We start from the raw sequence: 17,858 nt of genomic DNA, 5'->3' as shown, positions 1-17,858 counted from the left end.
CTGTAACTGTTAAGTTAAAGTTAATGATTTGGAAAGGGGGAATTCTAATGAAACATGTTGCTTGGTCGTATAATATTATTTACATAAGCTGTCGCTTTTCTGTCACGAAGACAATATATCGAGGTTGCACCTTTCATTCACATATACCTTTGACGTGGCATCTCTCTCACATAGAAGCACTGTTATTAGACAATCAATGGTATCAATCAATGGTGTTTATTTACGCATAAATACATAGGTACTCTTTCAGTTTGAACTAAGTGGTTGCATACGATACCCTCCCGTCACCTAACCCGCTTACAAACCTACTTCACAAAACAATCTATCAAAACAGTACTGAATAAACGCCCGGTTCCCCTGATGACGCTACGTTATGCGGTTGGTATTCTCGCGAGAAGCGAGATTAACACGTATTCCACCACTCCTAGCGTCACTGAAGCCCGGAGCGAGGGAAGGTCGCGCTCGCGCAGGTATGTGACGTCACCTGACTGCCGCGACGCAAGACAACAGCAGCTAGCAGGAAAACGCCGAACACCGGCGGAGCGGTGGGTAAGCCTGCACCGGGAGTAATAGGAGCTCGCAGCGGTTGCCCTGTTGAATCATAGTTAAGGAACACATAAATGCGTCCGAGATATATATCTATAGATATGTCTCCATAATCACAGAGGGGTGTGACAGACCATACAAATGAGGTCGGCAGACGACTTAGAGACGCTCCAGTCATTGTGTGCATAAGCGCATGTGAGTGTTCTGCAGAATCACCCCATGTGTATTTACCCCTCTGCCCGCCCCCAGCTATTTTCGGTGGAGGAAATGTATTTTGGCCGAACGCATCTCCTGCCACCTGATATACTGACTGCTGGTTGGCTCCAGTGGTGGTTTTGGTGATCGCTTTGGGTGGGGGGGTCGAAGAAAACAGCAGGAAAATCAATTGAAATTGAAATCAATGGCAGCACCCACTATCCACATTTGCTCATGGGGTCACGAGACCCCCGCCTGTAGCGTTCACTGAGTCAGCTCTGGAGTCGATGGTGTAGGGTTATCACTTCTCCTGTCTGACATTTAGCTGGGTGGGTTGGGGAAAGGCGGAAATGCAAATGGGGGTCTTTTACAGACTACCCCACGTATTAGCAAGAAAAAGGTAAAGGGGCACATAGCTAACATATGCGATTAAGTATATTATGATGGTTGGCGTGTTGCTTTAACCCCTTAATGACAAAGCCTGTACAAAATGCATTTTCAATGGGTTTAGGTACCTTTAGGTCCTTAAGGGGTTAATTCCCCCCCCTAATATGTAAACAAATTTGACATATAAGTGAATTATTAGTTATGTATTTGCTTCTACAACTAGGTGAATACACAAATGTGGGAAGTTTGAAATTCCCCAAATCTCAGACTTAGAATCTCAGAAAATATTGTCCAATTGGGCTCATAGTCTGTTTGTGCCCCTGTGGTATAAGTGTAACACTAATGTGCCACGTGTAGTCGGCACATGGATATTTTGGATTCAGCAAAATTATGGGAGCCATGGATCCTAGGGATTGCCCAGCCCTGTTTTCGTAAATTGTCTAACATAGGATGCTAAGCGGGGGGAGGGGAGCATTGACGTGTCTTCTGCACCCCCTTAGTTATTAAAATTAGTTTATTGATGTATGTCAGCCGTACGTAGGCATAAATAATGGCACCATTGATTGTCTAATAACCTATATACCGTATTTGCTCGATTATAACACAAGGTTTTTTCAGTGCAAATGTTCTGAAAAATACCCTGCGTCTTATAATCGGGGTCGTCTTATAATAAGACCTCAACTAGGTCTGACTATGAGACTAAGATCCAGATCCCCCGCAGCGCTGCAGGGGACCTGGATCCTCCTGTCTGGTAACCCCCCCAAACTTACCGGTGCTTCTGACTCCCCGGTGTGTAGTCGGGGCAGCGGGTAGACGTCTACGCCATTTGCGTAGGTAACTGCAGCCGGAAGGAGGTTCCGTTAGCAGCGGGGTTGTCTGCGTCCATCGCGCAGACCTTCCCCGGCTGTCAGAGAGGAGTGTTCCCCGTAGCGCTGCCGGACGGTGTATGCGCGATGGACGCAGACAACCCCGCTGCTAACAGAACCTACAGTATGCATCCCCCTTTTACTACGCAAGATCTGTCTCCGCTGCCGCATCCTCTCTCCCACCTCATGACCCTGCTGTGCACCTTGCGGTACTCGCTTCGCCAAGCACCCGGCATTTAAAGATGTTTTAGGATGATGAGGATATGAAGTGCATTTACCACAGGCTGACACATATTAATCACAATTATGACAAAATGTGGGGGTCTGTGGACAAATAGATACATTGTAGATAGAAGTGAAGGTGTGGATTTGAGGCTGACCATGTTTTTATTTGTGGTGGTAATATTCCATGCCCATGTATTACTGCCATTCTGCTTGATGTGTATGTGCGACTTATGTGTACATGTCTTTCTTGTTAATTCACCAGATACTTTGGTATTTTTATTGTTTTGATTTATATATAAATATATATTTTATTTCAGTGCTTCAGTTTGTATGTGGACTAGATTTTTTGAAATTAAAAAAAAAAACAGTTAAAGGCTAAAGCTCACATCAAAACATTCCTTGTAGAGATAACATAACATTCAAGTCCAGGACATTTTTTAGTGCTAAAAGAGGCACGTTGAGCAGAACGTATGTTCTCTCTGGCTTGTCAGTTCTGTTCTGCATATGGTGGCAAGAAAAAGTAAGTGAACACTTTCGAATTACCAGCATTAATGTATAAATTTGACTTAAAATATGATATTTATTCGATAAAGTTTCGATGTGTGGGTTGGAAAAAGTATGTGAATCCCTTAGCTCAGGCCTCGACAAATCCCAGGTCACCATGGCGACTGATAAATTTTGTCCTGGCGCCTAGGTGTTTGTGAGCCAAACCTATAATTGGGTTTAGGATCCAGATCCCCTGCAGCGTTGCAGGGGACTTGGATCCTCCTTTCCTGCTGCCGGCGGCTCCACCTTTCCTGCTGCCGGCGGCTCCACCCACCCTCCTCACTGAACGGGGCTGTCACCGCCCACGAAGGTCACTGAGTCGCGCTGGCCAGCTCACTCAATTCTATTTCGGATCAGCGGGGGACGGCTTCTTAAAATGCCACCCCTGTAGATTTGAAATAGAAGTGAGTCAGCCGGCGCCACTCAATAACTTTCGTGGGCGGCACCAGCGCTGCTCAATGACCTTTGTGGGCGGTGCCAGCCCCGTTCAGTGAGGAGGGTGGAGCTGATGGCAACAGCAGCGGGGTTGTCTGCATGGCAAAGAGTGCACATCGGGGTCTTCGGTCAGGTAAGTTAAAGTAACTGGGGACATGCTTGGCAGTGAGAGACTGGGGGCAAAGGCAAACTCTGTCCCCAATTTCCTATAGGCATCTTTGTCACTAAACATGGGACTATGGGAAGCTATTTAGTGACAAAGATGCCTATGGGAAACTGTGGACAGAGTTAATTAATGGGATTAATTACTGGTAATTAAAAGTATGCACTGGTGCTTTTTAGTGTGGGCAAAAGTGCTGAGGCAAAGTGTGAGTGCTGGGCAAAGTGTGAGTGTAGGGCAAAAAGAGTCCTGGCTCCAAACTTTTTTAGCTGGCTCCTAGATTTAAAAAAAATTGCCAAGCCCTGCCTTAGCTAATCATTTCAACAAAAGCTAATTGGTGTGAGGAGTTATAAACATGCTACAGAATGGCTTGAAAAAAAGCTTTTTGGAAAGGCCGGGTCAGAGCCCGGAGCTTAACCCATTAGATATGTTGTAGAATGACATCGAGAGCCGTTCACACCAGACGTCCTAGGAGTACGACAGAGCTTAATTAGTTCTGTAAGGAAGAATGATCTAAAATTCCTCCTGAACCTTCTGCAGGTCTGATCTGCAGCTACTAGAAGCACTTGTTTGAGGTTATTGCTGCCAAAGGAGGTTCCGCTTACTTTTTCCACCAGAACTGTGAATGTTTAATGAGTGTGTTGTTTGTATGTTATTAGCTTAAGCACATTCTGATGGTCTGTACTTGTGACTTATGTGTAGATCAGATCACACTTTATGAACAAGTAATGTTGAAAAACAGGTAATTCCAGAGGGTACGTTTACTTTTTCATGCCACTGTATACACTTATATAATATTAAAATAATGCAAGATAGAAAAGAACACAGGAGACATTGCCTGTTTTTTTTCGTATTTGCATGTTTGATTACTGTAATACAGATTCTAAACTACTAAATTACTAGCAGCACCCATTAATTTCAAACATTTTTATTTCATGCAACATTCATTATATGTGACGTGCTGCTATGCTGTTTCACCTGTATGTTTAGCAGATTACATTTTTCATTGGCTACTGAAGTTCTCCCTTGCCCAGTAAATTCTATAAATATGATAGCTGCACAAAACGAATTTCTATGCTGTGTCAGCAATTTCATAAAATATTTTAACATTTGTGTTTTCCAGATTTTTGGAATTTTCGGAACATTTGAAAACCAAGCTCAATGAGTGGCCAGAGATTGTCAAAGAGAAGAGGGGGGGACCTCAACTCGGATGTTACATCAAGTTGTGGACATGCCTTAAAAAAACCATGCGTGTTAAGCAAGCTCCTACAATTACCATCTCCCCCATTGTCACGCCACCAATTAAAAAGATTAGAGGAGCATCGATATAAAAGTTGTGGGAAATCACTCTTGGAGCCCTTAATGCAAGGGTTTTGGGAATGGCTGGTTGGCAGAGTTCCAGCATGGATTGCTCCAAACCTCATTACAATAGTTGGACTTATAATCAACATCTTTACCACTGTAGTCTTAGTATATTACTGTCCGACAGCCACAGAGACGGTAAGAGTCTTTCATGCCTCTTTGTTCATTGAAACTTCTGAGATGGACTACAAAAAAGAAGTCTACGTGCATGATCCTAAAGCCATTGTATAAAATGTTATTAACGAATTACATTTCGGGGATTTTGTTTCAGAATTGTCTACTGGCAAGTAGGCCCTACATGGGCACATTTCCTCTTTAAATTCCCTAAAACCCCAGGAATAAAAACCTTCCCTTGTCCTTTCTATCCCTCTAAGCCTTCTTAAAGCATATAGAGATTGTGTCTTAAGTACTGCACGTACATAACTTGAATACACACAGAGTCAAAATGATACATTTGTGACATCTCCCTAAAATCAGTTAGATGTGACTTGGTGCAGTTTTCTCCACATAAACAATTTCGGTTAAGTTTCGTCATGCAAATATAAAAGGCTTGCGTATTTCAAAATGTGGAGCCAGAAAGCGTCATTAAAGGTCTGTAAATTATTATAATTTTATATTTGCCGGTTTAAGAATTTTGTGGAATCAGGGATTTTCCATGAGGTGGAGAGGTATCTGAATATAACCTGGGGGAGAATTTCTGAGCAAGAAATCAGAGGCAAAATTCAAAGTTAATGGAGGGGGGGGGATTTCTGACCACATCTTCAGAAGAGCAAGCTTAATAAAATGCCCTGCTATGCCTCTAAATAAATTCCTTTTGCTTGTGTAGTTTTTTTTTTTTAAATATCCTGTTTTAGGCATTTAAATCGAAATATGGCACTAATGCTACAGCTAATATAACTGAAATGCATGTGTTCCAGTTTCGACCCTGTAACTTAACCCCTTAAGACAATGGGTTGTCCTTAAACCCATTAAAAACAATTCATTGTGAGCCCATACATGTACAGGCTTTGTCATGAAGCGGTTAAAAAAGCCAAGAATAAAACGTGCATGTGGGACATTATGGTAATCTAGAACAAAATATATATATATTTTTTTTTTCTTCTGTCATTTAACCAAAGCTTGAAAATTATTACAATACTGCAGTGGGTGAATACAAAAGTGTAAAATACCCATAAGAGATTCAGCTTTCAAACATATATACATACATGAATGTATATGTATTTATACTCTTTGACCGTTTAGTGATGTACAATTTGTAATTATAATCATTTGAAAATGAAGTATTAGTATGAAGTGAGTTAATATACATGTAGAGAGAAATTATGCACCAAACATAAGGTAATTGAGAGCAGGCCGACTTTATCAGAGGTAGTATTGAAAGTTTAAAAATGAATTGGTTATTCTTTAACCATTATGAGGATTTGGGGATTGACATATTTCATAGCGGTCCCGTACATGACTCTTTAGATGAACTATTACAGGTTTTTCTATTTCACATCTAAATCTCGGAATGTTCTAAGCATTGTGTGAGAATTGATAGTTGTCAATCAGTACATGTCTTTTTTGTACTTAGGGCCCAGTATGGACATATATCTGCTGTGCTGTTGGACTCTTCATTTACCAGTCTTTGGATGCTATCGATGGGAAGCAAGCGAGGAGGACCAACAGCAGCACTCCACTGGGTGAACTTTTTGACCATGGCTGTGACTCTCTCTCTACAGGTTACTTACTTTTCTTACCAGCAATGTTTATAATACTAAGATATCTTTTTCAGCGCAACTGGTTCCATTAAGCTTGCACATTATGTTGCCTTTCTTATTACCGTAACATTATGTATGTATATTTGTTTTTTTATATAGCACAGATGTAGTTGGCAGTAAATACATTACATTATAATAAAGGTAGTGTACATGTGTGTATATACTACGTTAATCACACAGACATTGTGATCAGCTTACAGCAGTTATGCATGTATAAGAGATGCATGCCCCTGCACTTTAGAGCTAAGTAGTTACGATCCAGTCTGTCTTCGCTATTCAATTACGTTTTGGTTTTGTGGCCACCTTAGTTTTTGGTTTCCTTATCTTTGAGTCGTGGTGTTTTGTGTGACATTCCCTGACCAACTCTTGAGTATTTATGAAAATGCTAATGGCGCCCAGTTTATCACTTGAAGTTCTTTCATTAGTTTCTGTCAGTGTGTAGGACTGAGCCAGAATATTTTTTACCACGAGGCACAATGATAAGGAGTTGGAGTTTGTCTAAGAACAGAGCTAGGACAGTCTGAAAACATTATATTATACAAAAGTCTGAGGTGTTTTTTATTTTAATATAACTGCATACTATTTTTGTATACTATTAGAAAACTAATTTCTAATGTGATAACCATAATAAAACCGATGGGACTTCCTCTAAGTATTGACAATTTTCGCTGCAATGCCTATTTCATCCACAAGGTGTTGCCCTTGAGTTATCTCAATTTCTGAATAGTCCCTACAGAGTTATAACGTAATAACGTAAAGTAAAATAAAAGTAAAATTTTGTCGTCTTAAAATATTTCAGGTGTCCTTTTAAAAATCTTAGGCGTCTTCAATTCCTGTAATAGCTAGTAAAAAAATAAAATGACCCTAGTAACAAATATTACAAAGAGCCCAACTTACCACAAAGAACTAGTAGTGCATCCAGAAGATTTCACATCAGTGAGGAGACACACAGACCCACAATCAGTAGATCTAATGACTTCTCCTGCCAACAGGACCCACTATTGCTGGTTCTAAACTTACTGATACAGTGTGATGGTTACGCTTTTTGATTTTGAATGTCCAACCAGACATTCTTTAGCCTTTTTGCAGGTATCCATGCAACATCAGAAGTAGTAAAATGGAGTATATAAATCTCAATCTCAAAAATATATTCTACTAAAATTATTTTCAATTTATATCTAAAACATGTATTACACGACGCTTAATTTTTAAGTTGTAGCCTTCCAGGAGAAGTGGTAGCGGTTAATATGTATGCAGATGGTATCCATAGGATATAAGGTATATCCTAAATATAAGGTGAGGTCAAGGACCACATAGCATTTGAGAACTTACAGCAGATACAGATATGGATGATATTAAATGGGTCACATGCGGTTGCATTTTTTTTTTGATAATATCTTTCTTGCTGCATTAATTCCTACTATCCTATGAAATGTTGTTGTACATTTTTTTATTTATATAGAGCTAATGATTAACGCAGCGCTTCTTACAGTACAAACATACAAAGGTTGTTACAAAACTACAATTGAAAGGCTATGACAAACCAATATAATTGTTTTATATAAAAGTTTTAATTGACAATTAACCGCAATTTAAAAAAAATCAAATTGTCTATTTTTCGAAAATATAAAAAAAAATAGAGAGCTTCTTTGACTTCTCTTAATTCGCTGTTTAACTTTTCACTGGTGTTTTTCTTAACAGTGTTTGTGGTATTGGGTACCTGCATTGCTGTCCAGCTTGGCACGCACCCAGACTGGATGTTCTTCTGCTGCTTCGCGGGCATGTTCATGTTCTACTGTGCTCACTGGCAAACATATGTGTCTGGAATGCTGCGTTTCGGGATGTAAGTTTTTCTTCATAAGAGTGAGTTTCATTTGAATTTATTAATGATAAAATACTGTTTATAACAGAAAATGGTTCAAACAGCACTGGTAACAGAATAATGGTGTTGGCAGGCCTAAGAGTGTGACAGTTGTATGAACTCTATGAATTGTGAGTCTTCCTGGTGGTATTTGGTAGAGCAACATAAATAACTTATTTGTACCAGATTACATATACATAGTTACATAGTTCATAAGGTTGAAAACCCTTCTACCTAACATTCCTATTCTTGATCCAAAAGAAGGTAAAAAACCCCCTAATTAAGCTACTTCGAATTCTGCCATCAGGGGGAAAAAAAATTCCTTTTGGACTCCAAGAGGCAATCGGATTTCTCCTTGGATCAAGAAGCTCTAAAATATTAATGTTATTCAATTTATAGCCCTGTATGTTGTCATGCCTTTCTAAAAATATCCAGACCCCTTTTGAAGGCATCTAATGTATTTTATAACACCACTTCCCTTGGCAGTGAATTCCATACCTGTAGTGTCCTCACTGTAAAAAAAATCCCTCAAGAAGTTGAGGAGACACCATTTTCATTGGAAGAGAGTAGCCAGCTCTTTCCGTTTCATTGGGCTGTTCAAAACGCCTTGGTCATAATATTATGTTGTACCACAGGGAAATGTGTAATGAAATGCAGTACCCAGAATCTTTTACTTGGAGCATTGCAACTGGAACCTCATTTGCAGGAATCATTAACTTCCTTAGCTGTAGCTGGAAACTTTTTAGGTGATCTTGACAAACTGTAATACTGTATTTGCTTGATTATAAAACGACTCCCCAAATCTTAATATTAATTTAGGAAAAAAAGAAAAAGCCTGAATATAAGATGACCCTATAGGAAAAAAGTTTTACCAGTGAATGTAAATTCATTTAAACTATTTTTTAATAAAAGCTATGATTGAGAAAAATATTTTGGTTTTATTTCCTTCTATTTTCCAACCTGCCCCCCAGTTATGCACATCTGCCCCAGAAATGCCTTATACCCCCTATATGCCACTGTGCCCCATGATATGCCTTTTAACCCTCTAAATGCCACTGTGCCCCATGATATGCCTTTTAACCCTATATGCCACTGTGCCCCATGATATGCCTTTAAACCTATATGCCACTCTGGCACTTAGAGGGTTAAAAGGCATATTATGGGGAAGAGTGGCATATAGGGAGGTTTAAGGCATTTCAGGAGGCAGAGTGGCGTATAGAGGGTTAAAAAGGCATTTCTGGAGGCAGAGTGGCATTAAGGGGGTTAAAAGGCATTTCACAGAGCACCCTGCCTCCAGAAATGCCTTATGCCCCCCATTTAACACTCCCCCCACCCCACTTACCGGTACTTCTGAGTCTCCTGTCATGTAGCTGGGGAAGCTTGTAGACTCACGCTGCAGCCGGAAGGAGGCGTGGCTAGCAGCGGGGGTTGTCTGCGTGCATCGCACAGACATTCCCCGGCTGTCAAAGATCAGAGTTCCCCGCACCGCGATGCACGCAGACAACCCCCGCTGCTAGCCACGCCTCCTTCCGGCTGCAGCGTGAGTCTACACGCTGCCCCAGCTACATGACAGCTGCACACCGGGGACTCTGAAGTACCGGTAAGTGGGGCGGGGGGGGTTGAGACAGGAGGATCCAGACCCCCTGCAGCTGCGGGGGATCTGGATCTTAGTCGTCTCATAGTCAGACTTTAAGGTCTGATTATAAGACGACTCCGATTGTAAGACGAGGGGTATTTTTCAGAGCATTTGCTCTGAAAAAAAACCTCGTCTTATAATCGAGCAAATACGGTATTTAGCAATCCCTTACGTTACATGAGAGTGAGGACTCACCAAATTACTAAAGAAATGCGACTGATTGAGAAAAATATTTCTAACGTGTCTTTAGCAGATTTACTAAAAGAACAAAATAAATAAGCATATCTGTTTAACATAGGTGCTTATGAGATCTCGTAGAATTGTGCCATAAAAGGAATACTTCTGCTATATGAGAAACCTTTATGATTATTCCAGATGAAACAATATATATATATATATATATATATATATATATACACAAACTTGTTTGTGTTTTATATGATAGTATATTAGATAAACATTTCTAACCAATCATGCATGCAGGTTTCCTGTTAATGCTCATTCAGCCAATCCGTCTTTATTATTGTAATCACACATGCTAATTTTATTTTAACGATAAATCTTTTTTTATATTCACGATAAAGTAATTCACATTTATAAATGGCATTGTTTCAGTAATTCTTTTTTTTTTCTTCTTCTTCTTCTCTGGCTTTTATGAAATCAGTATCGATGTCACTGAAGTGCAGATCTTCATAATAGCCATGCATTTATTAGCTGTGATCGGTGGACCGGCTCTGTGGGAATCAATGGTAATTTGCAAAATGTAAATTCTGCTAATTTGATCAGAGTGAAACTAATGAATTGTGTTAATCACGATAATGAATTTGCATGTTGGCGTCTGGGATATGGGTTATGGCTAAGCACTCTCACTGATCAGTTATAGCCTGCTAATGCATGAAGATCAGATGATTCTAAATTATGATTTGCACGAATATATGATTGAATGCAGTGCGCATCTTTAACGCTCTTCTTGCTGTTACAAAAAGGACTAAGGCGATGTACTACAAACAAGGGATCAGATTGCTTTAAATGATTTTCATCTTCCAAATGTGTGTTCAGCACCACTGAAGAACACTGGAGTAGAGAGTATCAATAAATTACGGTTAATGAGGCAAATATAGGTGTGAGCTAGTTTGAAACACAATGCAAATGGGTTCGTAGAGAGTTTAAACAGGTGAGTGGGACTGAACAGAGTGAAATGGTGAGGTAACACGTATAGAGGATACTCTCTCAAGAGTAAGTAGTATGTAGAAAAAAAGTAGTGGAGAAAAGTATTGTTTTCGAGATGGTTACAGTAAAGACATACACATAGGGTTATGGCCATTATTGTAGGGAGCTCTTATCTGCTCTCTTGGTTGAAGATTGTCCCTGCAAGGTCCTTATATGCATCTCAGGTTTATTTGTATATTGTGATGAGGTCACCTCTTTGGTACCTTAATCCATTTTAATTTATTAAATTCATCTCACCTGCGCAAAACTCTTATGTGGCTGAATGCTTTCTGAAGTCTGGATAGCTGTACATAGAAGACTTCCATTAAAAATCCCCCCCTTCCATCAAGACAAATTAGCAGATTAGATGGGCCGAATGGTTCTCATCTGCCGTCCCATTCTGTGTTTCCATGAAAGTTAAACGCGGAGTCTTCCTCTATAGAAAGCTGTTGATATGAGACCAGTTGGCAGCGTCTCTGGCATGAGACTGAAATGTAAAATTAACTTATTTAATGTTTAAATCATGAAAGCTATGATATGAATTAGTACAAGGTTTTAAAATGGGAATTGGATCTCTTCTATACTCAGTTTGTCTCGTTGGTGAGCTGTGGGGAAACACTCCACTCGCTTGTAGCTCAAGCTGGCTCCTGGGGCTCTGTTTTGGCAAAAAAAGCTTAAAAAGGCATACCGATCTCAGGCATTTGTTCATCTACCCCTTTTTTTTTAATCCGTTCAATATCATTCTGGATCATTGTGTTTAATTTGCTGTACAGTTAAGAAATGTGTGAAACAGATCATTTTTTGCTCTGTTAACAATGCATGCAAATGTACATATCTTCGTACTTCTCTTTTTCAGGAGCGGTATATTTATGCATGAATGAGTCTTAGTACCATGATGTTGCACATTCCTAACACTGTTTCCCCCCCTGTTTAAGATACCGATTCTGAACGTCCCAGTGAAGCTTGTTCCAGCGTTCTGTACTGTTGCGGGCACAATATTTTCCTGTACCAATTATTTCCAAGTTATTTTTACAGGAGGTGTTGGGAAGAATGGATCTACCATTGCAGTAAGTTCATTTTATGATTGGAAATTAACTTATTGTAAAGGGATGCTCTGATTTAAGTAGGCATAATGCATTAGTAGACAGTGCCATGTTTAAAGCCACTGACCCATTCTACTGCCAGTGTTTGTGGAGATGGCATGCCTACGTTCTTGATCTTATGCACTTGTTAGCAATGGCTGGAACACCTAAATTAAATCATTAAATGGGCTGTCCATATATTTTGGTCATATAATATCTAGGTATAATGCTTATTGAACACGGTGCCTCAGTTTTAGCAAACAAACACAATGTGATGCTGGGGACAGTTAATATCCTTGGGTATCCAAACATGGCAGCACATCAACAGAAAACAAAATGTTTGTGAATTAACTCAATAAAAAAATTGGTTAAGTAAGGTAACATATGTATAGGTGGAAAAGGTGAGTTTGAGGAGAACTATGATAGGGTGGAAACAAGTGCAAAATAATTGACATGGAAACCCTAGCTTACATTACAAAGGACTGACACACTCTTTTGCAAAGAAATGTATCCACATTATGTAATGTGAATATAAAACCCAAAGAACAAGGAAACGTATTGTTACTAAAGAAATGATAGACAGTCTGGATAATAAGCATGTACCATAATAGGAATTAAAGAACTGTTCTAGCATGGTTAGATTCATTAACAAAGTCTTCCTATAACATGACCTTTTTGTTTGTTTGAAGCGGGTATATGTCTCATGAGTGGCAAGGCTAGCAATATCTAATCAATTACTTGTCCCAAGTAATCTCCCATCTCATCACCCAATCTTAAAAAGTCTACCTGAACCTGTTAGTGATAATCCACAACTGGAATAAGGTCATTGGCGCCATAATCATGCAGATCATGAGACAAGGCTATTGAATACTTTCCTCCATGTTATATACACATATAAGGGTAGGGGTAAAGGCATCTTCCCTTTGTCAAAATCTGCATGATCACTCTTGTTATGCTATCGCTAACTTACTGGTAATTGACTAATGGTCAATTGGTTTAAGCAGCCTTTTTAAGGATTGGTAAAAAAAATGGGTGGAGAAGAATGAGATTTAAAGTGAGAGCCTTTGAGATTAGAAGTAATGCTGGCCTGCCAATCTTAGAAATATTTTGGCTTCCACAAGGCGGACTTTTTGAACATTAAAAAAGCGTAATATTCAAAGATCCCCCCCCCCCCCATGAAAATGTAATTCATGTTGTCATGGGCCACAGGTTTAGGTTACTGACTGCTAAAATGTATTGGCTCCTATTTCTAAACTCCTATAATATCTAGTATTAAATCGTTTATATACACATGACTGTTACCTGATATCTGATTTGCTATGTTCATTCATTTCTAGGGAACCAGTGTCCTTTCCCCAATGCTGCACATTGGATCTGTCATTGTTCTAGCTACTATGATATATAAGAAATCTGCAGTTCAACTTTTTGAAAAGCACCCTTGCCTATACATTCTCGCTTTTGGATTTGTTTCTGCTAAAGTTACAAATAAATTAGTGGTAAGATTTGTATTTCAATCATTTTAATTGTTGATGTATTTTTTTTTATTGATTTATGTGATTTAGTTAAGTACTAAGCTGTCAAATATAGTACAGTTTTATTATCCTGTTTACTCACTGACAGCTACAACGACCATCATTTTTTTTAAATGTCCTGTAACGACGTAATGTGTTTAGAGATGTTAATAGAACACAAATTGCATAAGCCAAAAATCGAGTTATGGATTATTTGTATGTGCCATCACTTATATTGTGTCAAGCTATTTAGAATTTATCGAGGGGTAAAGTGTTCAGATTTTGTAGCTACTGCTCTAGGGTATCCTTTTATAGCCAAAAGGCACATAATGTTGTGATGTCTTTTAGTACTATATCCAGACTAATGTGAGGATAAAGAAATACCCAAATGTTTTTCTAAGTTATGTAGAGGCAATCTCCAACATACCATCTGGTGTAAGTGGTAATTCTAATAATGAGCCTTTGGCCAATTTCTGTATGTGATACATAAGAATGTTCAAGTATGCTTCCAGTTATTATATATAAACAAACTTCAGTCTCTGCTCCAGTCAACCATGGGTGTTTGTACATAAACCCAACACTTTTTTTTTTTATCAGTGTTCATATTAACCCCTTGACAATTGACGTGCCAGGCCTGTCATGAAAATGCACCCCCTTAACATGTAAAAATAATTCCAACAAAATGTGATTAAAAAAATATATTTTAAAAAAAAGGGGCATATCCTAAAATCACCGTTTTTATCGCAACAAAAATCCTGGGGTTTGAAATGCAAATATGTCCCAAATAGGAAATGGCCACAGACTGACCAGATGTCAAAGTTCCTATTTTAACCCCTTAATGACAAAATGCATTGTTTTCAATGGGTTTAGGGACCGCCCATTGTCCTTAAGGGGTTAAAAACATAATTGTTTATGTTCCAGATTTGGATTTTTAACCCTAAACAACACCACAAACCAATGCATAACTGTACTCAGAAGATGATGTTGAACACATATTGGGGCATTGTTTACAAGAAGTTGTACATTCATACCTAAAACAGAGCGCGTGTGAAAAAAAAAAAACGCAAAAAATTATCTGAGGGGCAGAGTAGCAAACCGTGGGGCAGATGTTCACAACTGGGAGGGGGGCAGGTTGGCAAATAAAAGGAAAAAAACACAAAAGATGCGTTTTTCTCAATCATAGTTTTTATTAAACATGGAAAAATAGTTTATATGTGAATTAATATTTACTAATGAAACTTCTTATAGGGTCGCCTTATAGTCGGGCTTTTTTTTCTAAATCAAATTTTGGGGGGTTGTCTTATAATCAAGCAAATATGGTACTACCACAAAGGCTGGTGGTAAAATTAGTGGGTGGAAATAGTTAAAATACTAGCACTTAAAATACCCTGAAGTGTCTAGCTTTAAATTGAATTGGCCATCATCAAAGATGCCTCGAATAGGACATAGATGCGTGTATGGCCAGATGTCAGGATTCCAGATTGAAAATTGCACACGTCTAAAATGCGGTCTTTTTAGCCCCCAGACAACCCTATGTATGACAACCTGACAAAAACCATGCATGGGTGGTATCACTGTACTCAGGAGATGTTGCTGAACACAAACTGGTGTTTGACAGTGACACATACCAGGAGCTGTAAATTTAAACCTGAAGTACATTGTGTGTGGGGAAAAATACACACAAGAATTACTACTGCAAACTTTGACAACAGCTAGTAGTAAAATACTAGCATTTGAAATACCCTGGGGTGTCTAGTTTGGGGATAAATTGAACTGACCAGCTTCAAAGATGTCCCAGAATAACCAGATTTGGAGAACAATGGATTTAAAATAGCCATTTGCTACTTGTACTTATTGCCTTTTAGCTAGCAAACTAATAATGGTAAATTAGATTTTAAACCATTCTAGTTTTGTATGTGTTCTAGCTCAAGCTACTACACAAATAACCTCCTGATCATACTGCCTCATAGTAAACAATTAAATTTCTCATTCTTGATAGGTTGCTCATATGACCAAGAGTGAGATGCATTTGCATGATACAGCTTTTATTGGACCGATGCTTCTGTTTCTGAATCAATACTTTAATAGCTTCATTGATGAATACATTGTTTTGTGGATAGCCCTGGTAAGTAAACTTTCATATTTTGTGACAACTCCTGTCTGCTCTTCCAACCTGGTTTCCAGGTTGTTGCAACAAAGTTCATAAGCCCACATTTCCATTCATTATTTTGTTTCTAATTTCCTAGAAACCTAATAATGAATACATGAAGTCTTGCCCCTTACTCTACACTCTATGTAGTAGGTCATGTAACTTGGCCCATCTATCCAAGAGTAGTACAGCTTAAGCTCCTCCTCTTAGTCACCTCTACATGATTCTCATACGTATTTTAGCTTTTTATACCCTCGGTCCTGAAGTAGCAATACATTGTTTTATGCTGGTTATGCTTTGCGTAGAAATGTTTTTAAAATATTCCATAAAAGAACTTACCATAGTCCAATTATTTTTTACAAAAAGTGCATTAATATAAAGCTTGGTGTACTAATGAACTTTAATGTTTTCCTGCACTATTTAAACTGAGTAGCTGGTCAGGTGCACTAGTAGGTTCTTGTTGTTTCCACAATGTGGCCTCACTTATTATTGCTCTATATTAATATTGTGTTAACTTCTTTACAGGTACTTTCGCTCTTTGATTTAATCCGATACAGTGTGAGCGTCTGCAATCAAATAGCTTCTCATCTTCACATTGAAGTCTTCAGAATAAAAACAAATGCTGCACATTACAACCATCACTAAAAGACATAAGGAAATGAAATGCATGTTTCCATGTAAGAAGGAGAAAATGTGGAAGGAAAATTGGATAAAATCTTCCTTTGCAGCTTGGTCTTGAAATACACCCCCAATTTCATTTTATGTGGGTAACACATTTGTTTCCCTAAAAAAAAAAAAAAACGTAAGACATACTAAAATATTGCATATTCAGCTCGACAATAAGTGACCACCTAAAATAAAAGGCATGCTAAAAATAAAGGATTTTGCCATTTACAAAAAATGTAACTTGAAAACATTGCAGGCTTCATAATAATATTTTAAGTTATTTTAAAGAAAACTCCAAAAGGCAGTTGCATCTCAGTTTTAATATACAGTATAATTTTAATTACTTTCTCCCCTGGACTACTTTTTCAAAATAAAGTCAAGTCAAAACTTGTAGTCCCATGCGTGTGGTGAATATAGAGAGAAACAACTCATAAAAAGTTTGGGTTTGGTGTATGAGAAGTCTAAATTGTTTTATTAGTAACTCTGGATGCATTGTTATGGTGCTCTAGACTTCAAATGGCATCGCAAATGTAAGATTGTTTTATAATACAAAAGTATTTCTCCCTCCTATTTAATATTGCGTTTACTGTTTATATTTTGTATTAATTCCAGGGAATATGTGCCTATAATAAACAGTGAAGTTACACATTTTCAAATGTTTCATGTTTTAACAGATTTTTTTTTCATCCTAACGAAACATGTTTACTCTAATACGTGAGAATAAACAGTTTGCAAATATTTGGGGGTTTGTTAAAATGTATTAACAGAAACTACTACTCTGCAATCACTTTAAATGTGCCAAGCAGCCATTTAACTCTTCCCCTCTTTTATGCAGTTAAGGTACACTATATGCCTAAAAGTACAGAGACCCTCCTGATTTAAATTTAGGTTTTTAAGCCGCTCCCATTGCTAACATGTGTATAAAATCAAGCACATAGGCATGCTATCTCCATAAACAGGCATTGGGAAAGTGTCATACTAGAAAGCTCATACAGTATGTGTATACTGTATACTTACATTTGCAGGTATAGCTTAAATAAATAACCCATGGAAACATAGCAACTAAATAATGCACCATCCTAACCTTCAATTGATCAGTTGAACAGACCAACTGATAAATCACATGCAAACTTAGCATTGAAGGTACATTATATATGGACAACAGTATGCCCGACCATTCTAAATACATAGACATATGTAGTTAGACCCCCCTTTGCAGTTATAACAGCTTCCACTATTCTTGGAAGTCTTTCCACAATAAC

At 38.4% G+C, this 17,858-nt stretch overlaps 1 protein-coding gene across 2 annotated transcripts; it reads left to right on the top strand.

Annotated features, from left to right (window-relative positions):
- Nucleotides 1–442: 442 nt before the first annotated feature.
- On the top strand, nt 443–17,252 carry LOC128475192 (choline/ethanolaminephosphotransferase 1). Of its 2 annotated transcripts, none has more exons than XM_053457665.1 (9): nt 443–545; nt 4,484–4,860; nt 6,296–6,443; nt 8,184–8,325; nt 10,644–10,728; nt 12,124–12,255; nt 13,608–13,766; nt 15,781–15,906; nt 16,456–17,252. In XM_053457665.1, the coding sequence occupies exons 2-9, from the start codon at nt 4,522–4,524 to the stop codon at nt 16,573–16,575; spliced, it is 1,251 nt and encodes a 416-aa protein (XP_053313640.1). In that variant the 5' UTR covers nt 443–545; nt 4,484–4,521; the 3' UTR covers nt 16,576–17,252. The 2 variants fall into 2 exon arrangements, with proteins under 2 accessions (XP_053313640.1, XP_053313638.1); XM_053457663.1 differs by having other exon boundaries at nt 452–549.
- Nucleotides 17,253–17,858: the final 606 nt, after the last annotated feature.

The sequence above is a fragment of the Spea bombifrons genome, chromosome 2 (assembly GCF_027358695.1).
Source record: "Spea bombifrons isolate aSpeBom1 chromosome 2, aSpeBom1.2.pri, whole genome shotgun sequence".
Classification (NCBI taxonomy): Eukaryota; Metazoa; Chordata; class Amphibia; order Anura; family Pelobatidae; genus Spea; species Spea bombifrons.
Note: the sequence above shows the minus strand (reverse complement) of the source record. Positions and strands in the feature narration are given on the sequence as shown.